This window comes from Crocodylus siamensis, chromosome 8 (genome assembly GCF_052110815.1).
Source record: "Crocodylus siamensis isolate JL-2025a chromosome 8, ASM5211081v1, whole genome shotgun sequence".
Classification (NCBI taxonomy): Eukaryota; Metazoa; Chordata; order Crocodylia; family Crocodylidae; genus Crocodylus; species Crocodylus siamensis.
In genome coordinates, this window is record NC_143402.1 from 55,825,393 (window position 1) to 55,849,097 (window position 23,705).

Consider the following 23,705-nt stretch of genomic DNA (forward strand, 5'->3'; position numbering starts at 1 on the left):
GGGCGGCGCCGGGACCCCGCCCCCCGCGGCCGCCCATTGGCTGGCGCGAGGTGAGGTCGCTGAGTTCTATATTTAGAACGTCGGGGCGTTTCTAGGCTCGCGCAGGAATGCACGGACCTAGGGGCAGGGCCACGTCCTCGTTAGGTCACTGGGGGCGGGGCTATGAGTAGCCCCATAGCCCCGCCCGCTCCCTGTGCCTCAATTTCTCCCTGCAGTGCGAGGATCGTTGGTCAGTGCGGGTTCGGTTGCAGGGTGTCTGCCGCACCACTAGGACTCCCTGCCTTCACCAGGGCCGTGCAGGGGGCAGGGCAGACATGGGGGGGGTTGCAGATCGGGGGGGAGACCGCAGTACCCGGCGTGCCAGGAGCCAGCTGGGGCGCGAAAATCAGTGCATGGTGGGATATCGGAGGACAGCCCCAAAGCTGGGGAGTGGGGGAGAAGGTGAGAGCCTCCAAGGCAAGGTGGGGACGCGGCCTGCGAGTTGTTGCTATAAAAATCCTGGCGCTGGGGGTCATTATTACACCCAAAGTAGCAGGAGCCGGCAAGGGGAAGGCAGTGCATTGTGGGATGCTAGAAGACAGGCCTGGCTGCCCTACAGGTATAAGGGTAAGGGAAGCGCTGCTATTGTGGGGTTGCACCCCTTTTTCATCTTTTTGCACCTGGGAAGCCAGGGGCAAGCCCCTAAAAGCCTAAAGATGACCTGAATCAAAACCTGGGAGAAAACAACACCCCCCAGGAAATGCCCTCCCCCTGGGGGAACAGGGGTGCAGGCCCCAGGCTCTGGCCCCAATTGAGCTTCAGCCCTTCCCCCCACACAGACACAAGCAGAGCCCAGGCATTCTGGATACACATGGACACAACCCAGGTGTCCTTGGTATACATACACATGCACAAGTACATGCCCCACCCTGTCCTGCTTCAGGAATGCAGCACTGGCCCCAGCAGGCAGAGACCCAGGACCGTTTCCCCCTAGATACGAGCCTGGGCGCTGCAGGCCTGAGTAACTCTTGGGGCTCCCGAGAGCTCTACATGAGAGACTACAGCAAGGAGAGAGCCCTGATGGGGCACCTGGATGCCTGGCATCCAGCCCTGAGCTCTGCCCCTGGGTGTGCCTCAGTTTCCCTATCCCTGACCAGGGCATTGGCTAGCTCAGGGCCTTTTGCCCTCTCCTGCTCTGGAACTACTGGGTGGCTTAGAGGAGAGGATGGTTTCCAGGGTTGGGGGACACATCCACATCCCCAAAGGGCCCTACCCAGCAGCAGCTGCCTCCCCCTCCCTCAGGGGACTTTGGGTCCCTCCAGCCCAGCTGCTTTCAATCCCTCCCACATGTCTAACCCCTCATCCAGAGATGGCCCCAGAGGGGGCAATGGCCCCTCACCCTGAGGGGGAAACAACCCCGTCCCAGGAAGATGACCCCTGGCCCCAGGGGAGTAGGGGCTATGAATCAATGCCTTCTGTGGACCTCATGGAGGGAATGCAGCAGAGCAGGCCAGCAAGGAGCCCATCACCCCTAGCCGAACCCCCACAAGGTCCCCACCCCACCCCCAATAGACAGAGGCACCTGCACACACTGCATCCAAGAAATCTCAGTTCCTTTATTGTAGGCCCAGCGGGCAGCAGCTGGGGCAGGTCTGTGACCAGGGCATGGGCCCATGGCCTGTCCTGCCACCAGCCCCGTGGCGCCGGAGCCATTTGTTCGGTTTAATGCACTCGACCCAACGTTGGTTTGGCATATCGAAAACGGACAGACAGGGGACGCAGCAATGGGGGGTGGGGGGAGCCCCAAGGCACCGGCTGAGCCACCCCCCCCAACCCCAGACAGGTGAAGAGACTGGGATGAAGATGACTCTGGAAAGAGGCCGCCCAGCCTGTGAGGTACCAGCATAGGGGAGCCCAGATGCTTGGGTTCTGTTCCCCACCTCAGCCCAGCATAGCTTTGTACCTCGGTTTCCCCTCCCAGGCTTGTTGCTGAGGCCCACATAGGGGTATATGTACAGCACCTGGTGCAGTGTGGGCTGACTCCCCTGGGACTGCAGTGCAGGCAATGAATGCTCTGGTTATTTGGTATTGAGTTGCACCAGTGACCCTGAGGGGAGGGAGGGGGACAGTGATGGTTTCCCCCCACCACAGCCTCAGCTACCACCAGATCATCTTGAGACCCAAGCACGCCATGAGGGGCAGATGAAGGGACCCCCCCAGCCCCACCTGGGTCTAGAAGGGATGGAGGAGGGGACTTGAACACAGGGTGGGGCAGATGACTGGGAGACTCCTATGGGGGGGGTGACACCCACGTGATAACCCCATCTCCCCTGTGATTGGCTAGCAGGCACCCAATCACTGAGAAGAGCTCTGGCAGGAAGGGGGAGGCCTAGGCCTTTATTAGTAGTGGGAGACAAGAGCTAGGAGCTGATTGGAGGGCTCTGAGCTTCTCTTCCCTTTTGAAAGGGGCTGGGACAGCCTCATGGTGCCCAGAGGTGTGATCCCACCTGGGCTGTGACAAGATCGAGGCAGGGTCCCCATGGGGGGCAACTACCAAGAGGACACGGAGCAGGAGGCCCAAGTGCCCCAGGCAGAGAGGCAGCGACTGTTGAATCAGGAGCTGGTATTGGGCAGCGCTGGTGGCCTCTCCTGTTAATCCTGTGCTGAAGCCCTGGTTCCTCTGCTATAGCCCTGCCTCTTGCACTGATATCCCCCAGTGGGGAGACTGGGGTAGAAGAGGCAAATCTTTTCACCAGGGCATCTTTTCTTCCCCCTCCACCCTTGAAGGCAGCTCCCTTGGAGCTGAGCCCAGCCTGGCCCTATAACTCATTGCACTTGAGAGAGGCTTAAAACCATGGGGGGTTGGGGAGAGGGCTCTTGGGGCTAGGGCCCTACATGCTGAACCCCCACCATATTGTGGGAGGGTACAGCTTTAGATTTCACAGACCTTGCAGCCCAAACCAGGGGGGGCCTAGACCAGCCGTGAAAGGTGGTGGGGAGGGAGCTGCCTCATGTCAGAAGGTGGCCCTCAGCTATGGGGGAGGGGAACAGGACACAAAGGGGGTCCACAGACCCCATGCCAAGGCCTCACCAGGGTAAAAGGGGGAAGCACCATGCCCAGAGGCCACCTCCCCCCCAAGCAGAGCCAAGGAGCCAGGAACACCCCCGTGGCAGGTGTAAGTCAACAGAGCAGCCCTGTCTACACTGCTCCACTCCCATCACATCAGCCCCTACCCCACAGCCCCATTGTCCTTGGGCCCAGTACCGTAGGGGAGGTGGTGGCCTCATAGCTGGCCAGACGAACCAAAGAGGCCGCTTGTGGCTGGGTAGGGGGGCAGGGGATGTGGCGAGTCACAGACATGGCGAGTTCTTAGTTATATATTACATAAAAATTGTGCCAAAAACAGTTTTTCTTTTTTTTGTTGTTGGTTTGTGGGGGGGTTTTTTTGTTGCTTTTTTGTCTTTTTCCCATTTTTTCTTTTTTTTGTTTTTTGATCATAAAAATCCGCCTGTGGGCCAGCAGGGGAGGGTGCGGGCGGAAGGGCGGGGTCAGCGGCCACAGCACGGCGGACGCACATGTGCCTGAAGGGAACGGGGGCGCGGACAGACACATGGACACGCGGTGGGTCCCTCGTGGTAAGTGCCGAGGGAACAATTTTTCCCACCTTCTTTTGTACTTCCCTCCCACCCCCTTATTTGCAATATTTACAGCATTTCCGCACCCCCCTCCACAAACAAAAACAGTGCCTCCCCCCACCCTGCCCCCAAAATGGCGCCTTGGAGGGGTCGCCAGCCCCATGAGGAGAATTTTGCTTTGTGCTTCAAGAGGGAGTCCATGTTGACGTGGGGGAGCTCTGCTCTTTTTTTTTTCTCCACCTCAGAAAGAAAAGGAAAAAAAAAAAAATCACAGGGGGGGGCGGTCCAGGCTGGAGGGAGGGAGGGAGGGAATCGGTTCATTTTTTCCCTTGCTTTTCTGCTTTTTCTCCCCTCAATTTTTGTAGGGTCTTTTTTTTTCCCCCCAGTCAGCATTCAACAAGGGAGAAAGGAAATGAGTTCAGCTCCAGCAGCCCCTTGTGGCACCTGCCCACCACCCCCACTCCCATAAAAATAATCGTTGCCCCCCGCCCCTTCTCTAGACCCCAGCAAGAGTAGAAAGGATGGAGTGGCGTGGCTGAGGGCAGTGTTAGCCCCCCCTCCCCATGCAAACACAACTTCCAGAGGGGCTCCAACACCCCCAGAAAGCTGCGGGGGGGGGGGGGAGGCAGAGAGGCCACGAAGAGAAGGCAATACCTCCCCCTACCCATCCAAGGCGGTGGCCATAGCACCACGCACCCCCTCAGGAAGATAGCAGGAGCCAAGGGAAAAGGCAGTGTGCGAACCAGTCACCCCTCCGCACCACAGGGGCAAATACTGGGAGCTATGGGCCATCTCTGCCCACCCCTGGCCTAGCTCTGTCTCTCCCTGGCTATAGCTCTCTCTCTGTATATATAGATATAGATATATAGCAATTTTTTAATATATATATATATATATTAATTTTTTCCCCTTTTTTTGGCAAAGAATGTAGAAAACAAAATGGCGGTGGGGGGGGAGAGAGATGTCCCCAACCCCTGCCTGTCAGTGGGGCCCTCTCTGCCTTGCTCTCCTCACAGTCCCTCTCAGCATCACCAGGGGGCACCCCCAAAGCAGGGTGCCCACCTGGCCCCCATGGCTTTGACCTCTTCAAAAAAATCATCCCCCCTCCCCGAAAAAAGTGAATTTCCCCCTTCTTTTCAGCCTTCCCGCCAAAACAATGGAGCCGAGTAAAAAGGAGAAGCCAGAGCCGTGCATGTCCAGCCTGCGTCCTTCCTCCCCACTCCTCCTCCTCATCAAGGCTTGGTGTCAAACCCCTTAATGAACCCCACTTGTGATGGGCGACACCAAGGAATGGCAGTGGGAGGGAGGAGACACAAAATGGCCACTGGCCTTGACACCACCACTCCCCTCAGGGCGCCAGGAGTGGGGGGAAAGAAAATGACCATAGGTCTTGGCGCAACTGCACCCCCCACCACTGCGTTGCCTCCTCTTGGCCGCTCCAGGGGGGCAATTAAAAGCAAATGAGGGGAGGGGGACTGGGGGAGGGGCTCCTCAGTCCCTGCCCAGCCTTCAGAGGCTGGTGACCAGCTGCATCTGCCCGTCGCCCTCGGGCACAGGGCCCTCGAGCCCAGCAGGCACCAGGTAGCCATCATTGCTGGGCCTCCGGACCTGGTAGTAGGCCTGGAGCTGGCCACGGGGGCCCAGGCCGGGCCGGTTGGTGTAGTAGATCTCGTTGATGGCTTGGGCATGTGGCAGGACTTCCCCAAGAGCCTCGGGGCTGCTGTCCGGGTATGGAGAGTCCCGCAGGTTGGTCATACTGGGGTACAGAGAGTCCCGGTTGGGCGAGGGGGCCTGGCCCTCGGCGCCCTCGGCCAACTCGGCTGTGCAGGACTCGGACTCCTCCAGGTCGCTCTGGTACAGGATGGACTGGGCACGCTGCAGCAGAAGCGGCTCCTCTAGTGCCTTGTACATGAGTTCAATCTCCAGCGTCTCCTCATGGCTGGGTTCCGGGGGAACAGTGCCAGGTGGGGGGGCATCTTCGCTGGCAGTCCCGGGGGGGTTGCCTGGGTCAGCAGTGGGGGGTGCAGGGGGAGCTGGTTTTGCTGTGCTGCTGCTCCCACCTCCGCGCAGATTGTTGTGCACCAGCTCAGAAATGATCATTTTCTCGAAGGCAGCAGCATCGGGCAAGCCCCGCCGGGCCTCGGGGCCCTTGGTGGTATCAGGCGCAAAGTCCCCGCTGCGCAGCGAGTAGCTGTTGTTGAAGTTGCCGTTGAGTGGGAGCGTGTCCATGCCACAGGCATCGCGGGCGTTATTCAGGGGGTGCTCTGCAGGGCAGGGGGAGAGGGGATCAGTTGGCAGTGGCACACAAGTACGTGCATGCAGGCATGTGCGTGCAAACTGGAGGAAGATATGTAAGGGAGTGTGCACGTGAGTGTGAGGTGTGAAGGGCTGTGGGTGTGCACAGGGGCTGTGCGTAGCTACAGAGGTATAGGGACACAGTGTACAAGAGAACTCAGATCCATGTGCACCAGTGCACATGGGTGCAGGCATGGAAAGATGCTGAGCATGAGGCGTGTGGTGTGATATGTTCACCCTGAGCTGTAATACTGCTGGGACCTGCTAGGTGTGGAGCATCCACCCCCTACCATGGCCCTGCCACAGCCAGGTGTCTTGGGGAGGCTATGGAGTCTGACATGGAACAGAGGCTGCTACAGGATGGTACAGACTATGGGGCAGCAGAAGGGTAATACATGAACCTCATGCCACAGGGCAATATAGGATAATATGGACCGTGGACCCGATGCCATGGGGCAGGGACCACAATGCCCCACAAGCTGGTACAGGACTATACGGACCACTGGTCCAGTCTCATGTGCCAGGGGGAGGGGGCTAGTCCCAGGGTGGCTGCCCCATGACCTGCACTGTACCCTCCTACTGGTGCCAGAAGCAGCTGGGAGGCCTTGCCCCCCCACCCCCAAATCTTGCCCTGGTGCCCCCTGCTGGGTGTGGCAGGTGCATGCATCACCCCCATGGGCCAGTACAGCAAGCAAGGGGGGGTGGGGGCAGCAAATGGTACAGCCCGTGGAAAGGTAGCACGTACTGGACTCACGGAAGCTCCCTGCCGCAACACCGGTGGCAAGGGAAGAGAAAGGAGAGGCATTAATGGAGAGGCATTAATGAAGGGGCATAGGCACCCCCACACTGAATGCACACATACCCCTCCCCCATATCAGTTCCCAGCCCCTCCCCATGCACAGGACACACTTCCCATGTGAGCACCCAAACCCTGCATATGCAGGCCCCTCTCTTCCCGCAGGTCCCAGGAGACCCTCCCTGCAGCCCTGGCTGCAAAAGCCACCTGCCCTGCTTCCACCCAAACTTGGGCGGGGAGGGGTCAGGAGCCTCACCTGGGGAGTTGAAGACAGGGGGTGAGGCAGGGTTGAAGCCCACGGACTCAGCAATGAGCGTGTTGTAGGGGCTGGTGCCCCCGCGGGTCTGCAGCACCGGGTTGGTCAGCAGGTGGTTGCCCATGGTGCCTGCAGGACAAAGTCACCTCTGTACTGGGTCCAACCCCCAGCAGAGGGGGCAGGAGAAGGGGCTGATGTGGCAATAAGAGAGGCCATCCCCTGGCTCAGGGTAGGAGAGGGGAAATGGGGAGTAAAGAGCCCACAACATGGGGAAGGGAGGTGCAGCCTACTGGGAGCAAGGGCAGGGTGGGGGCATGGGGCTGGGCTTATTTCTACCACATAGGAGCAGGGCTCACTTCAGTTGGGCATGGGGACAAACCTGGTGGCAGGGGCAGGGTGCTTGGTTGAGGGCAGGGCCAGCATTAGGGGTAGGGCTCAGCCTGACTGGAGGCAGGGGCAAGAGCCAGTGTTACAGGGGTGGAGCTCACCCAGATGGAGGATGGGTACAGGGACAGCCTTAGGGAATGGGGCCATAGGTGAGGCATAGTGGGGCATGTGCTCCCCACCCCCCTCCTGAGATTGACCACTGCCAAAGCCACTGCTGGCTTCTGCAGGCAGTCGCCGCCCACACCCACCCCGCACTTGCCTCCAACACAACCACTCACCACCCCCCAACCCTTGCCGCTGACACCAAAGACGGCACCTGCAGGCAGTCCCTGCTTACCACTATGGTGCCCCTCCAGTCATGGGAGGCACCAGTTATTCATGGGCAAGGCTCACCTCGGTTGAGGGTGGGGGTGCTGTTGAGGTCCCCAGCCATGAAGCTGGACTCTGTCTGCTTGCGCACCGTGTCATTCCACATCCGGCGGATCCGGCTCTGGTGGTGGTGGCAGAGGGGGTAGGGGCGGGGGCAGGGGTCAGCACCCTCAGCCCCTGCCCCTGGCCCAGCACACAGCCTACCCCTCCCTGCTTCTGTGCAAGCTGTTTCCAGCTCAGCTCCTGTCACCCCAATGGGGGCACTGGGCAGACCCCAGCCAGCCCTGCCCCACCACAGGAAGCCCCATCTACCCCAATGGGTCACGCCAGGGTCCAGTGTCACTGACGGGGCTGCTCCTGCCCTGACATTCTCCTCCCCTCATGCTTGGTCAGGCGCACCTGGGTGCCAGTGTAGTAGCGGTTGTTGCTGCGAATAGCCGAGGTCTTGAGGGAGCCAAGGGTGGCACCAGGGGGGCTGCGCAGGCAACAGGACGCGTGACGCAGGCACTTGCTGAACTCCCGGTGCACCTGTGGGGGTGGGAGTGAGGGAGGATGGGAGGTCAGTATCCGGCCTGGCTCCCCCCAGCACTCATTCCTGACCTGCAGCCACCTGCCCACAACTCCCAGCTGTCACTACCCCTCACTCCCAACCTGCAGTCCCCCAACTCCTACCTTCTTCTGCAGGGCACAGTGGAACACAAAGATGAACATGCCCTGGAAGGCATTGAAGGTGGTGAAGAGATAGGCCATGACAATAGACTCCTTGTTGATGAAGAGGAGGCCGAAGGCCCATGTAAGCCCCAGCAGGAAGAGCAGTGCGATGGCTCCTAGTGCCCATGACCTGTGGGCAGATGCATGCCATTTGCCAAGGTTATCTCTGCTATGCCCCACAGGGAAGCACCCACCTGTTGGGTGGGGCATGGGGCTGAGTATAACAGGGCCCCCTCACCAACTATCAATGTGCAACCAGTTCTGGGGAGTGGGGGTATGGGACTGGGCAGAACAGGGACCCCTCAGCCCAGCACAGGGATGCAGCCATGTCTGGAGTGTGGGGGGCAGGTGGTGACTGAGCCAGGCACTCTCCTCCACCATCAAGATGCAGCCAGCAAGGCTAGGCTAGGACGCACTGGGGCTGCCTGATGCTGAAGATACAGCCTCTTCTGGGTCAGAGCATGGGGCTGTATACATAGAGGCCCCCCTCCCTCATGCTGAGATGCAACTGCTTCTGGGGTGGAGACTGGGACTGCATCTACAGGGACACTTTGGTGGGTGCCAAGATGCAGCCAGCTCTGGGGTGGAGCAGGGGGCTGTGCTACAGGGTCAAACCAGGTCCTGCCCCTCCACCCCCCAAGCAGGTCACTGCAGCAGCAGGGGGTCCTTCTCTGCCCCTACAACACATGGCCTCCCCTCTCCTCACTTGATATTGTCCAGGCGGCTGGAGTCAGGCTTGAGCACAGACGTGTTGCGGATCATCTTGTGCAATGTCACCATGAGAAACACGAGGTTCACCTTGGGGAGAGAAGGGGGTGGGGTTGAGAACTTGTCCTTGCCAGTGCCCTTGTCCTTGTCTGCCCCCAAGAGTTTTGGCCCCTGAGACCAACTCCCATCCCTGGTGAGACCCCCTTCCCAGTGCCTGGGGCACAGACCCCTCCAAGAGAGCCTGGGGGCATGTCGACATGTATTAATGCGCTTTAGTTAATACACATTAAATTTAGTACCTCCATTGTGAGGTACTAAGAAAATGTGCATTAGTTTGTCTTAGTGCGCGTTAACTAAATACCAAGGGTTTTTTTTAGTGATGCCTTAATGCCCACTAAAACAGGCTACTATTGCACATCAAAGCTAAACCAAGCAGCACTCACAAGTACAGCCCAGCCTAGACTGATGAGCAGAACATATACACAGGTAAGAAACAGGGGCCAGGGCAATGCTGTGATTAGGGGGCCAGTGCACACACCCACAGGAGGCCTCAAATGCCTCTACACAAATGCTCATAGTATAGGAAACAAGCAGAAGGAACTTACCCTCCTGCTAGCTGACACCAACCCAGACATAGTGGGGCTCACTGAAATGTGGTGGGACCCAACGTATGACTGGGCAGAGAATATCAAGGGCTATAGGCTGTACAGGAGGGACAGGACAGGGAGGAAAGGCGGGGGTGTGGCACGCTACATTAAGGAGGAATACATATCCTCACCAGGTAGCACAGAGTCAGAGGAGGGGCACACTGAAGTGCTCTGGGTTAGAAGACAAGGCAGTCAAGGGGAAAGAGACTTAACAGTGGGGGTCTACTACAGACCACCCAACCAAAGGGAAGAGCTAGACCAGGAATTCTCAAGTCAGCTCACGGAGGTAGTTAGGCCAAAGGACGTGGTCATCATGGGTGACCTGAACTTTCCAGACATTGGCTGGGAAGAGCAGTCAGCCAGGTCTGACCACTCACATAGGTTCCTAGCCAAAATGCAGGACCTCCATCTAACCCAGGAGGTGCCCAGCCCCACCAGGGAAGATGCCTTTTTGGACCTGGTGCTGGCCACGGGTGATGACCTGGTGAGGGGGCTGCAGGTGCTCGACCACCTGGGTGACAGTGATCATTGCCTGCTGGAATTCACCATCCAGTGCAAGGTGGCAAATGCCTGCAGCAAGGCAGCAGCCCTGGACTTCAGGAGGGTGGACTTCAATGAGCTAAGGAAAATAGTTGAGGAAGCACTGAGGTCCCGGAGGGGAGGGGAGCCAGGTGTCCAAGAAGAGCGGTCACTCCTTAAGGAAACAATCTTCCAAGACCAAAGGGAGGTAATCCCAACACGCATCAAAGGGATCAGGAGGGCGCAAAAGGCCCCATGGCTCACCAAAAGCATCCGGGAATGTCTTCTAGCTAAAAGGGAGGCATACACCCAATCAAAGGGAGGGGCCATCACCAGTATAATCATATTGTGGTTGCTCGGGGATGCAGGGGGGCAGTCAGGGAGGCCAAGGCAGAGATGGAACTGGGACTAGCTTCCCGGATAAAGGACAAGAAGTCCTTCTTTAAATACATAGAAGGCAAAAAGAAGGTACTGGGTAACATGGGGCCCCTGCATGACATGCTAGGAAATCTGGTCGTCACACCAGATGTCAAAGCTAACCTATTTAACGACTTCTTTGCCTCCATTTTCCTAAGCAGGGACCAGATCAGCCCCCCCACCAAGCCCCCCTCAGGCCCCAGGGGAGGTGCACCTAGGCCAAGGGTCAGGGACAATCTAATCAGGGAACTTCTGGAGGGACTAGATGTATTTAAATCAGCTGGTCCGGACGATCTCCACCCCAGAGTGCTGAGGGAATTAGCTGAGGTCATTGTGGGACCCCTGGCACAGCTCTACGAGCACTCGTGGTGCTCTGGTGTGGGGCCAGAGGACTGGAAGAGGGCCAACATGGTTCCCATCTTCAAAAAAGGGAGGAAGGAGGACCCGGGGAACTATAGGCCAGTTAGTCTTACCTCGATCCTGGGTAAGCCTTTTGAAAGAATTATTCTGGCACATGTCCATGAGGGGCCAGCAGGAGAGGTTATGCTTAGGGGCAACCAACATGGGTTCATTAGAGGCAGGTCCTGTCAGACCAACCTGGTGGCCTTCTATGACCAAGTCACCAAATCGTTAGATGCAGGGGTAGCAGTGGACATAGTCTTTCTGGATTTTTGGAAGGCCTTCGACACTGTCTCTCACCCCATTCTCATTAAGGAACTAGTGGACTGTGGTGTCGACACCTACACAGTCAAATGGGTCGCCAAGTGGCTGGAGGGCCGCACCCAGAGAGTGGTGGTGGACGGGTCATTTTCAACCTGGAGGGATGTGGGCAGTGGGGTCCCCCAGGGCTCAGTCCTCGCGCCCGCACTGTTCAACATCTTCATCAGTGACTTGGACGAGGGTGTGAAAAGCACCCTGTTCAAATTTGTTGATGACACTGAGAAGTAGGGGGATGTGGGCAAGCTAGAAGGAAGGAATAGGCTACAATCAGACCTAGACAAGTTACAGGGGTGGGTGGACAAGAACAGGATGGAATTCAACACTGACAAGTGCAAGGTGCTGCACCTGGGGAGGAAGAACCAGCACCGTACCTACAGGCTGGGGAACTCCCTTCTCTTCAGTGCAGAGGCAGACAAGGATCTTGGAGTCATCATTGATGCCAAAATGAACATGGGCCGGCAGTGTGGGGATGCGGTCAGGAAGGCCAACCACACCTTGTCATGCATCCACAGATGCATCTCAAGCAGGTCCAAGGAGGTGATAATCCCCCTCTATGCGGCACTGGTCAGGCCGCAGCTGCAGTACTGCATACAGTTCTGGGCGCCGCACTTTAGGAGGGATGTGGACAACATGGAGAGGGTCCAGAGGAGGGCCACTCATACGATCAGGAGGCAGCAGGGCAGGCCCTACAAGGAGACCTGAACCTATTCAGCCTCCACAAGAGAAAGCTGAGTGGGGATCTAGTGGCCTGTTACAAACTAGCCAGGGGGCACCAGCAGGCATTGGGGGAGTCCCTGTTCCCCCGAGCACTGCCAGGAATGACTAGAAATAATGGTCCCAAGCTGGCAGAGGGTAAATTCAGACTAGACTTCCAGAGGCGTTACTTCACTGTCAGGGTGGCTAGGATCTGGAACCAACTTCCAAGCAAAGTGGTGCTGGCTCCTACCTTGGGGGTCTTTAAGACAAGGCTTGACAATCACCTTGCTGGGATTGTTTGACCCCAGCAATCTTTCCTGCCATGGCAGGGGGTTGCACTTCATGATCTGGTGAAGTACTTTCCAACCCCACTAACTATGAAACTATAAACTATGAAAGCGCATGTGTAGACACGACCTGGGAAAACCAGCCCCTCCCCACCACTCCCTTGCACCTAGGCTAAGGGGAGAGCTTTCAAGGGGCCTGGCAGCCCATATGCCCAGGTTCTACCCCTGCTCTGGGAGAGAAGTGGGGTCTGAGGGCCAGAGCAGAGGGCTGGCAGCCTGGACACCTGAGTTCCCTATGACAGGCACTTACCACGATGACGAAGGAAACAGGCCCGATGAAACTCCAGATGAAGTAGTTATCCACACGGAGCCAGCAGCTGGGGGCATTCAGGGAGAGGAGGGGATGAGTCATTGCCCCCCACACCAGGCAGGGCAGGGCAGATTGGGTATGAGTCCTCATCCACTGCAGCTGCTGGCAAAGCCCTGTTGTCCCCAGCCCGAGGGGCCTCCAGAGCCATGCCCTATGACCCCCACTGCCCCCCTGCACTGCTCCATGGCTGCTCCACCCAGTCACACCCCCCATCCCTTCAGTGTCCCACACTCACATTCTTTCACTGCCCCTTGCCCACCATGCTCTTCCCTTGCTCATGCCCTTGGTGCTCTGCCCTGCCCCTTCCTCACACCTTTTCAGGGTCCCATCCTCTCCCCGTGCCACACCCCACCACCTTTCCCTATGCCTGCTGCAGGCCTTCCTCAGGCCTTGTTGGTGTCCCCTGAGCCACACCCCTTCCCCACAGATATAAGCGACTCATGGAGGGGCACGTACTCCCCCTGAGATTGGCTGCCGCCACCAGCTTCTTCAGGTAGTTGCCACTCACTACCCCACTGACAATGCCAATGCCCACAGATTGTGTCCCCCCTAGTCTCGGGAGGCACCAGTCATTCATGCCCAGACCACCTCCCCATGTCTTGCCCCTGCTCACGCCTTGTCAGTGCCATAGCTGCGGTAGTCAACGGCGGCGGCAGTGCCCACAACGAGTGCAGGAAAGCAGTACCCGCCCAGGTAGTAGTACTTGCGACGTGAGGCTTCACTCTCAAACACCTCGACCAGCAGCAGGTAGAGGTGGACACCCTCCAAGCACAGCCATGAGAAGGCTGCCAAGAAGAAGTAGTGCAGCAGCCCTGCCAGGATTGGGCAGGCCACCTGTGGGCACCAGGAAGGTGTCAGCCAGGAGGTGGCCGCCACATGTGGGCACCAGGAAGGTGTCAGCCAGGAGGTGGCCACCTCTGGGGTAGGGCAGGGCAGTGGAGTATAACAGGGACCCTTGGCCTAGCACCAAGATACAGCCACCTTTGGGGTCAGGCATGTCTGAGGCTGGCTAGATGGGATGCTTTCACCCAGAGCTGAGATGCAGCCACCTCTGGGGCAGGGTGAGTTGGAGGGCCAGGTAGAACTGGGTGCAGCCACCTCTGGGGTGGGGCGTGAGGGGCTGGTCATACAGGGACCCTCCCCCAGGGTTGAGCTGCAGCTGCCTTAGGTGGAGCATGTGTGGGCTTGGTGTACAGGGACCCTTCATGAAAACACCCACCCCAGTCCCTGCCATGTGGTGCCCTATCATGCTGCCCTGGTGCCCAGGAGGGGAGGGTGCCCCACTGGAGGCATGGTACCCACCTCATACTGTGTCTTGTCGATGCCAACAAGGAAGAGGAGCTCAGCAAGAAAGAGGCTGATGCAGAGGTTCTTGTGGATGGTGGTGCGGTCAGTCTGCAGCCCCCGCAGGAAGCAGAAGGTGGAGATGCAGATGGCCAGGCATACCAAGGCGATGACAGCGCCCACCCATGTGATCACCGACAGTAGCAGCTCCTTCATGCGGCCCTGGTACTGCCAGGGAGGGAGGGATGGGGCGGGGGGTTGCCAGGCTGGCACTGCACCCCACAACCCCAACCAAGGCCCTGCTCCTTAGCAGCCCCGACCAGGGCTCTGCCCCTTTATCATCTTGTGAGGGGAGGACAGGGGCACAAGGGGGTGTGGTAGTATCCAGAGGCAGTAGAAAGAGGTCAGAATACAGGACAGTTAAGGGAACAAGGGACATGGGGCCATACGGGAGTGTCCAGAGGGGTGTGAGGTCATTACAGTCTGGTGGTAAGAGGTACAGGGCCATGGGGGGGTGGGGGTGATAAGGCTAGGGGTTGTTATAGGGTCATGGGAGGGAAGGAGTGTAGGGCAGGGGGTTCCTTACAATCTGACGGTGGGCCATGAGCACAGCAAAGTTGGTGAGGTGGCTGCAGGCGCAGGTGGTGTGGGTGCGGTTGGTGCCCAGCAGTCGGCAGCCCTGCGTGGACCAGGCGCCCATCATGGAGCGCTCCGAGTAGTTCCAGAATGAGCAGTTGGCATTGAAGTGGTTCTTGGCCTGCAGGACAGGATGGGGGTGGGTTAGCAAGACTGGAGGGAATCACTGGGATGCCCTGTGGCCAGGGTCTCAGAGCCCCAGGGACAGGCAGATGTACCTCGAGGTGGGCGAGGGTGAAGATGACAGGGTCCATGAGGAAGACACGGCTGGACTCTTTGTTGATGGAGGCGGCAATGACCTGGGAGTTGACGACAAGGGCGGGGCTGAGGGCACCCGCATCCCCGCTCAGCTTCACTGTAGCATTCTCCGTGGACAGAAACAGCCCCAGGTTGTTGTACAGGATGAACACCACCTTCACCACACCTGCGGGGGCAGGGCCGTTAGCTCCACCCCTGGCCCCACCCCTTTCCTGCAGCCCCACCCACTGGACCCTCCTGCTTCCACCACAGCTGGCGGGAGTGGGGGGGGGAAGCAGGGCGTAGGGCTGTAAGTCCCATGCCCAAGCCCCACCCTGAGGCCTCCAGCTTCCCCATGCGTGCAGAGGGGCAGGGCCATGAGCTCTGACTCACAGCCCCTCCCCCCCAGGGCTTCCAGCCCCAGCCCCACTGACCGTTGCGGCTGTTCTGCTTGATGGTGTTGGCTGAGAGCTGGATGGAGTTCTCGCCCCCCAGCTCCTGCGGGAAAACCAGCTCCTGCACCTGCCCCTCTGTGTTCAGCACCGTCACCTCCAGCACTTGGGGGGGAGGGAAGAGGGGCATGAACAGCAATGCACAGAGCACGCATCCCCCATGCACATGCATGTTACATGTGTGTTGTTATGCCTCAGTCTGGCACATGCCCATGCTACACACATGCACATAGTGCCTCCACCTGCCAGAAATGTGTTCTAGGGACACGCTCATTGCATGCTGCATTGATACCCTCCCAGAGCCAGAGGCATACACCCCCATGGACCCAAGAGGCAGTGATGGGGGGAGCTGACCCAAGTGAATGCCCCAAAGCAGGGAAGGGAAAAGACAGGGACAGCCCCCAGTCCCCTTCCAAACTGTGGGGGGCCACTTCAGCCCTGGCATGAGGGGCCTCTATCACCTTGGGGAGCTCAGATTCTAGGGGCATAGGCACTTGGGGAAGCCCTGCCTTTCCTGGCCTCCATCCCTGGGAATCTACCTGCTACCCTCCTCCCTCATGCCCCGTGCAGGTGTAGACCCTGGGTCTGGTAGGGTTCCAGACTGCCTGTGCCCCCCAGCCTGCTCCGATGTGAGAATGTTGACTCAGGTGTCTGGGGAGGCTGCTGGCTCTGTCCTCCTTGCTCCAAATGAGAACAGATGCAGGTATCCAGGGGAACCCAACCTGTCCCATCCCTGGCCATGGGCAGGGACCTTGGTGTCTAGGAAGGCTCCAAGCTGCCTCCCACTGCCCCATGACACCAGACCCAGGTATCTGGGGAGTTCCAGAATGTCCCATTGCCCCTCCCTGCTACCATGGGCAGGGACCCCAGCATCCAGGGGAGTTCCAGGCCATCTCCCAATGAGGCTCACCAACGTTCTGGCGGGAAGTGACAAAGCGGGCGGGCTCCTTGACATTGTCGGCCAGCAGGAAGGCACCCTCCTCCAAGATATCCAGCAGCATGGTGGCTGTGTGCACCTGCTCTGTCCCGTTCATGTCCTTCCACGACTCCAGCGCCTCAGGCCGCAGAAGGTTGTCCACTGTCTCCACCACTGCCTGAGGGGGGTAAGGATTGGGGTCAGCCATGGTGGTCCCAGGGAATACCACAGCCTCTACTGACCCTGGGCAGATGGAGCCAGAGCAGCCCTCAACCACAGTGTGATGGGCTGGGCATGCCCCCCATCCCCCCCAAGAGCCTCTATACCCCCTTGTGTCACCCACTTTGGCACCCTTTTACTCATCCCCCTTCACCTTGATGTAGTCTTTGCAGGTTCGCTCTCTCTTATGCATCTGCAGGGCAAAGGAGAGGAAGGTCAGGGCCCTATCCTGGGGACCCCAATCCCAGGGGGACAGCCCTAGGTGGGATGTGGAGACCACCTCTGCCATCCCAGACCAGGGCCTGCTGCCCTCAGCGGGCACTAGTTCATACCAACCTGGTGACCCTAGCTACTAGACAGTCACTACTAGGTCAGCATTGAACACCAGGGAGGAACTAGCAATAACTAGCTGGTACCTGACCTATAACTATTAGGTAACCAGCAAACCAACCAGCAGTAATTACTAGATAGCAGCTGTTCACTGACCTATAACTAGTCAGTAAGCAACCAATCAGATACTAGCCAACAGCAAGCCAGTAAATCACTAGCCAGTGTACAAGATAGCATGAGATACTAGTACTGGTAGACAGCTTAGTTGCAGGGTAACAAGTTAACAACCAACAGGTAACAAATCAATAACTAATCAGTTTACTAGTAGGCAACCAGATAATAGGTATCTGTATAACTATTAGATCAGCACTGGCTAGCTACCTGATAACTTGTAGATAAGTAGTGGGTTAACTAGACGGTAGTAAATAAGCAAACATGTAACTGATAACCTTTAGATAAGTACTGGACAGCCAGCTGAGCTGGGGATAGAACCCAGGTGTCCTGGCTCCCCTCCCTCCGTTCTAACTCCCCCAGACCCTTTCCCTTTCCTACAGGTAGGATAGAACCTAGGTGTCTGGGCTCCCCTAGCAGACCCCATTCCTTTTGCAGAGCTGGGGTAAAATGCAGGTGTCCAGGCTCCCAACCCCCACTGCTCTAAACCCTTAGGCCCCATTCCCCTCCCAGAGCTGGGACAGAACCCAGGCATCGGGGCTCCCAACCCTGCCAGGCCCCACTCCCCTCCTGGACCAGAGATAGAACCCAGGGTCCAGGCTGCCAAACCCCCTGCACCAGCACCTTGTTGTAGTTCTTGCCGGCTGACTCGCGCTCAATGGGCCGCAGTGCCTGGAGCTGTGCATCCAGGATGTCGAGCAGCTGCTCCATGAGTCGCACTGATGAGCTGACGTCGCCAGCGTAGATGGGCCCACGCGTGTGGCGGGCCAGTTCACCCGCGATGTTCGCCGCATTCTCCCCGCTCTTGATCTGGGGGCACCACGGGCAGATAGATACACACACACACAGGTGCAGACACACACATGCATGCACACAGATATAGACAAACCCACATGAACACATGCACACACAGGCATGCATGCAAAGAAAGATACAGAAACACATGCACACAGAGACAGACACAGGCACGCACAAACACACCAGTAGCTCAGCACTGGGTGCAGGGACCAGCTATGATCCCCCAGGGACCTCCCCCCAGGCCCAGCAGGGGACCAACCATGACCCCCTGCCCATCCTCAGGCTTCAGCACTGATCCCACTTCCCCTAGGACAAGCTGTCCCCCATCCCCAGCAGGACAAAGGCAATCACCCCCCACATACTCGCCCCGGACTCCATCAAGGACAAGCAACATCCCTGGAGGGGACAAATGGTACCCCGCTGACCGCCCCATTGGGACTATGCTCTACCCCCCCACCCTCAGGGCAGGGGCAATACCTTCTGGGCTACCTGGTTGACCCAGGGGCTGGTGCAGTTGCTGAGGTCAGGGCCACGTGGGTTCCAGATCCCCAATGAGGGCAGGCACTGGAAGGAGGCAATGCCTGCGGGGGGGGGGAGGGGGGGGAGTAGGGCAGATGAGACCCTTGCGCCAGCCTGGACACCCTCTTCCCTCCAACTGAGGACCCCTGGTGGAGAACACAAGCCCTCCCTACTGCCTTGCAGAGAGCTGTCAGCCATGAGGGGTCAAGAGAGGGCCTGGAGAGAACCCAGGTGCCCTGGCTCCCTGCCCCTCCAGCTCTAATTATTGGATCCCAGATGCCAATTGCCAATTACTTCCAAGAGCTGGGAGAGAACCCATGCATCCAGGCTACCAGCCCTTTCTGATCTAACCCATTAGACCATGCTCCTCTTCCAGAGGTGGGGACAGAACCCAGCCTCCCCTCCCCTGCCCAAGAGAGCTGAGATGTAACCCCGGTGTCCTGGCTCCCAGACTCCCTCTCTCCACAGAGCCAGGTGAGGACCCTGGCATGCAGGCTCCCATCATCTACTCCTGTCCCAGAGGTGGTAGAGAACCCAGGTGTCCTGGCTCCCCACCTTCAAGGGCATCCAAGGCCCACTGCCCTCCCTCTGAGCTGGGCCAGAATCCCAGTATCCTGGGGTTTCCCCCTGCCAATCCCCAGGACTGGTTGGATCCTGCCCCCCTCTCCCCCATGATAGTCCTAGCATCTGGGCCTACCTCGAGTACCCTTGGGGCAGGGCCGTTCAACCAGCATGCCCTGCTGTGTGGCAGGCCACTGGACACGGCGCACCTCGCGGGGCTCACAGAAGAGCTCGGGGGCACTGTGCTGACCAGGGGCAGGTGGGCGGCGTGTGCTCGGGGCTGCAGCTGTGGCTGTGGCAGGCGCTGGCTCTGTGCCCTTCTGATTGCTGGCACCACCAGGGTGGGTAGTGAGTGGAGCCCGGCGCGCTGTAGTGCTGGCTGCCGGTGCTGCTGTGGTTGTGGCTGGTGTGGGCCGTGCTGGTGCCACTGTCGTGCTGGGTGGTATCGAAGTTACTGGGCCTGTGGAGAAAGGCAGGATCAGGGAACAGTGGCAGTTCGTTCACTCCTGGGCCTCCTTGTAACTCTCTCCAGCTGGCCCTGGCCCCCAGATCACCACCTGAGACCCCATAGAGCTCCCCCCAGCCCAGCACTGGCCCTTCTGGGTTCCTCCATCACCTCCCTGGATCCCATTACCCCTTGCCTTACTTTGGCCCCTGGACACCCCATTCTAGACACCCCCTTGCTGCAGGGCCCCCTCCCCCATGCCAGGAGGTGCAGTGTCTCCTGACTGAGTGACTAGACTGCTTCCCTCCCAAAGCCAAGGACAGGCCCCAGGTGTCCTGTCGCCTGTAGCAGAGCCCAGAAGCCAGGTCTCCTGTTCTCTGCACTTCCCCCAGCTGATCCCAGAACCCGTGTCCGGCTCCATCCCCCTCACCAGCACTAGGATCAGGGGGCCCAAACTGGAGGGCGTAGCGCACGACAAAGTAGTTGTTCCACACGTAGAGCTGGTTGTCGCGGGGGTTGTAGTCCACAGATGAGACGAACTGGTAGGGGTTGGGGAAGGCCAGGCCCACAGGCTCCTCACGGTTGGCATTGGTGTTGAAGGCATAGTCCACGCGGTTGCCGGCTGCCTCACTGTCATCGTCCACATAGACACTGCGCACCACGTACAGCACGCCACATGCCATGAAGGCATTAGAGGCTGCCCGTTTATCATAACCCGTCTCCCAAGTGCCCTCGAAGCGCAGCGTGTAGGGGTTGAGCTGGCTCACCACCAGGCGACCGCTGTTGGCCTCGGTGGCATAGATGACCCACAGCCCACTTTCATCCACAGCCAGGTCGATGTCAGTCTTGCCGCCCCAGCGGTAGGGCGAGGTGTCGTGGTAGTTGGCTGTGGCAATGACAGTCTCACCACTCTTGATGCGTGTGCGTAGGTCGTACTTGACAATGTTGCGTGTCCGCTCCTTGTTGTAGAAGACAGCGCCATCGTACACCACAAAGCCAGTGCCATCCACGCGGTTGGGCAAGCGGTAGGTGGTGGTGTGGCGGGCACCCACATAATCATCCCACGAGGCATACTCGGTCAGCGTGTCCGTGCGGTAGGGCACCCATGGCATCACGTAGATACGGTCACCAGCTTGCAGTGGGTCCTTGCACCATGCCCCTGCCTGGTGCTCCGATTCATGCGTTGATGTGGCCTCCAGCACCTTCTGTAGTGTCCCCGGGCATACGAAGACTGCGGGAGGGGGTGGGGGGGCAGGGACAAAAGGAGCGGAAAGGGGATAAAAGGAAGGGGGAGGTGGGTAAAAGGCAGAGGGAAGTGGGTAAAACAAAGGGAAGGGGGCAAAAGGAGGGGTGAAGGGGTAAGAGGCAGAGGGAGGGAGTATAAAGGGAGGGGGTTAAAAGGAAAGGAAGAGGGGTAAAAGGCAGAGGGAAGCAGGGAAACAAGGGGAAGGGGGGCAAAAGGTGTGGAACAGGGAGAAGAGGATGAAGATAGAGAGAAGAAGAAGCGATAGAACGAGAGACGGAAAGAAAGAGAGAAAAAGAGAGAGAGAGAGAGAGAAAAGCGGTGAGAGGCGGTGGGAGCCGCGCCGGGAGCTGCAGTCACGGCCCTCACTCAATTCTTGCCTTGGGGGCTGGGGAGGATTATGGGGAGGAGGGCAGAAAGCTAAAGGGGGAGTATGACGGGGCTGTGCTGCCCCCCCAACACAGGAGGTGCCAGGGAGGGGCTGTGGGACCCCCAGTGCTGCAGGGGATGCTCAGAGTGCAGGAGATTGACACCCGCTGGGTCAAGCCGGTTCCCCATGGCTTGGGTGGGGTCAGGCTCAGCCCCAGTCCAGTTCCACTCACGAGACCGGGGGGGGGGGCAGGTATTGAGGGGGCCAGGTTCTGGCTGAGTTCTGCCCAGACCTACCCTCCCAGGCTACATTCACTGGAGAAACTGAGGCAGGGAGAAGGGGGTGGGTTGCCCAGGAGGCAGGCTCAGGGGAGAGCTGAGGCAGAACCCAGGCATCCTGGCCCCCTGGGTCTAACCACCCAGACCCCACTCACCTCCCAGAGAACCCAGGCATCTGGGCTCCCAGCAATGACTGCCCTCCCACCCCCAACTCTAACTACTAGGCTCCACAGTTCACTTCAAGCTTGGCTAGAACCCAGGTGTCCTGGCTTTCAGTACCCTCCCTGCTCTAAATACTGGAGCCCACTCCCCTCCATGCCATGTCACCCACGCCTGATGGAGGGCTGGATATTGAGGGGATGGGGGGACACACCCCTCCCCACCCCAAGTCAGGAGAGGTGAGTGAGGGTGGAGGGGAGAGAAGGAAGAGGAGGGGGGGGGGGGGCGACTTTTTCAACACTATACAAAGCAGAGTCCAGCCATTACTGGCTGGTTTTTATGCCCATCAACCTGCCCCCCATGACTTGGAGGCCCTGCCCCAGTCCGGACAAGGGTTCCTGTTGAGGGGGGAGCAGAGGTTAGCATGGCTCCCGATCTGGACAAGCTGGCGGGAGGACAGAAGGGAGTAGAAAATGCCAATCCCCCCCACCCCCACCCCCCCCGCCCCGAACAGCCAGGTTTGATTCAAAGCAGCAGAGACCGAGCGCAGGGCAGCGGGGGCGGGGGGGCAGGCCATCCTGCCCCCCTGCCCCTGGGGGGAATGGGGAAGAGTATTGGGGAATTGAGGTGTCAGGGGGAACAATGGTCTCTGGACTCCAGCAGCAGCTGTGGAGAGGCTGGGGGAGAGAAAGGCATTAGTGCTGTGGGGAGAGAAATGGGCCCAGGGAGAGCAGAGAACTTGCCACTGGGGGCAGCAGAGTGAGAAAGGTGGAGCTGGGCCCAGGGCAGAGCCAGGGGGATGGCAGAGTCAACAGGGAGGATGGGTGCAGTCCCCACCACGGCTATAGCGGGGTGACAGCCAGCACCAACGGGGCCATGCGCAGTCTCCATGGCAGCCAGAGGGGGCAACAGAGTCACTGGGGAGGTCACCACCTGGGGGCAGGATTTTGGGGCACCAGTTTCCTGCCCCCCCCAGTTTGGCATGCAGTCCCCCGTGCGTGGCAAGTTCTCTACTCAGGGCCAAGCTGTTATATGCACCCATGGTGCCCAGACCAGCACAGAGCAGAATCCAGCCCCAGGAACCCAGCATCCTATTTGATCACCAGCTAGGTGTGCCCCACCCACCCCAATCCAACAGCCTGCCTCTGCTCCCAGTGCTGCCAGGCACTTCACATGACTGATGATGGCTGTGTGAGAGGGCAGGTCTGGTGCCATGGTGGAGATGCCAGGAAGTTAGGGGGAGGGGAGCGGAGCATAGCTGCCATGAAGACACCACCTGCTCTGGGGTGCCACTGTCATGCTGTGACACCAGGGAGAGAACCAGCCTCCCCCACTATCTCATTTGACCCCACTCCTCTACCATAGCTAAGGAGAGAACCCAGGAGTCCTGACACCCAGCCTGCTGCCCTAGTTGCTAGGTTCTACTCTTGCTCCCCAAGTTGGCACAAGAACCCAGGTGTCCTGCTGCCTAGCCATCTCTCTCAAATCTTGCTATTAATCCGTCTATCTTTCTGTACAAGGCAGGGCAGCCAGGACACCTGGGTTACACACACAGCTTTGCAATAGCTTTGTTGCATACCCTGAGCCAACCCCACAATGATCTGTCTAACCCCAGACTCCTCCCCTCCCCAAATCTAGAGCCTCTGGGCCTGGTGCTCCCCAGTGTAACTCAGTGTGCATTTCACATGCATGCGCACACATGTAAGGGCCCTCCACAGCACCAAAGGTCCCAGGGATGTGTCCATGAACTCCAGCCACTCTGGGTTGTCCCCCCACAACACCATCCTGTGGCCTTCCCTTGCCCCTCCAGTGCCTGCCTGGCTCCCAACACCTCAGGCCCCCTTTGGCCCCCCAAGTGAATGGTATGCGTTCCTGTCCTTGCCTGTACACATATGTGCTCGTGGATGCTTGAGGATCCCATATGGGTACCAATGTAGCACTGCCCATGTAGGCGTGTTTTGTGCATATACATCCACGCTCATTTGCTGACGAACTCATGTTGTCTATAGGCACAGACATGCATGCATGTGGGGATGTTCTCGTGTGTACAAGCATGTGTATATCCTGATGTCTGTGTGCCTGCACACTGCAATTAATGCAGTTTTTTGTGTGTGCATGTATGTGTTAACATGTGCAGGGGCTCCCATGTGCATGCATGCCTCTGTCCAGAAGTGTATGCTTTACTGTGTGGCTGCATTTCCATATTCCTGCGTGTTCATACAGCTGTGAGCATGTGGGTGCATGCGTGTTATATGCAAATAGGCATAGGCCTGTATGTTTTGGTTTGCATATAC

General features: G+C 58.6%; 1 protein-coding gene across 7 annotated transcripts in view; it reads right to left on the bottom strand.

Moving 5' to 3' along the window:
- Positions 1–1,575: 1,575 nt before the first annotated feature.
- Positions 1,576–23,705, bottom strand: part of ADGRL1 (adhesion G protein-coupled receptor L1) — a 53,865-nt gene continuing 31,735 nt past the window's right edge. For 5 of the 7 annotated variants that reach the window (XM_090061251.1, XM_090061246.1, XM_090061252.1 and 2 more), the window contains 19 exons: positions 19,792–20,592; positions 19,053–19,376; positions 18,314–18,417; positions 17,663–17,848; positions 16,692–16,730; positions 16,313–16,496; positions 15,385–15,507; positions 14,932–15,137; positions 14,664–14,834; positions 14,096–14,305; positions 13,407–13,627; positions 12,734–12,800; positions 9,136–9,227; positions 8,391–8,559; positions 8,118–8,246; positions 7,743–7,839; positions 6,963–7,091; positions 6,656–6,673; positions 1,576–5,879 (listed from right to left, as the gene is read on the bottom strand). In XM_090061251.1, coding sequence (XP_089917377.1) covers positions 5,125–5,879; positions 6,656–6,673; positions 6,963–7,091; positions 7,743–7,839; positions 8,118–8,246; positions 8,391–8,559; positions 9,136–9,227; positions 12,734–12,800; positions 13,407–13,627; positions 14,096–14,305; positions 14,664–14,834; positions 14,932–15,137; positions 15,385–15,507; positions 16,313–16,496; positions 16,692–16,730; positions 17,663–17,848; positions 18,314–18,417; positions 19,053–19,376; positions 19,792–20,592 — 4,025 coding nt within the window. In that variant the 3' untranslated portion in view covers positions 1,576–5,124. The remainder of the gene's footprint in view (positions 5,880–6,655; positions 6,674–6,962; positions 7,092–7,742; positions 7,840–8,117; positions 8,247–8,390; positions 8,560–9,135; positions 9,228–12,733; positions 12,801–13,406; positions 13,628–14,095; positions 14,306–14,663; positions 14,835–14,931; positions 15,138–15,384; positions 15,508–16,312; positions 16,497–16,691; positions 16,731–17,662; positions 17,849–18,313; positions 18,418–19,052; positions 19,377–19,791; positions 20,593–23,705) is intronic. The other 2 variants (XM_090061247.1, XM_090061249.1) reach the window with 2 other exon arrangements.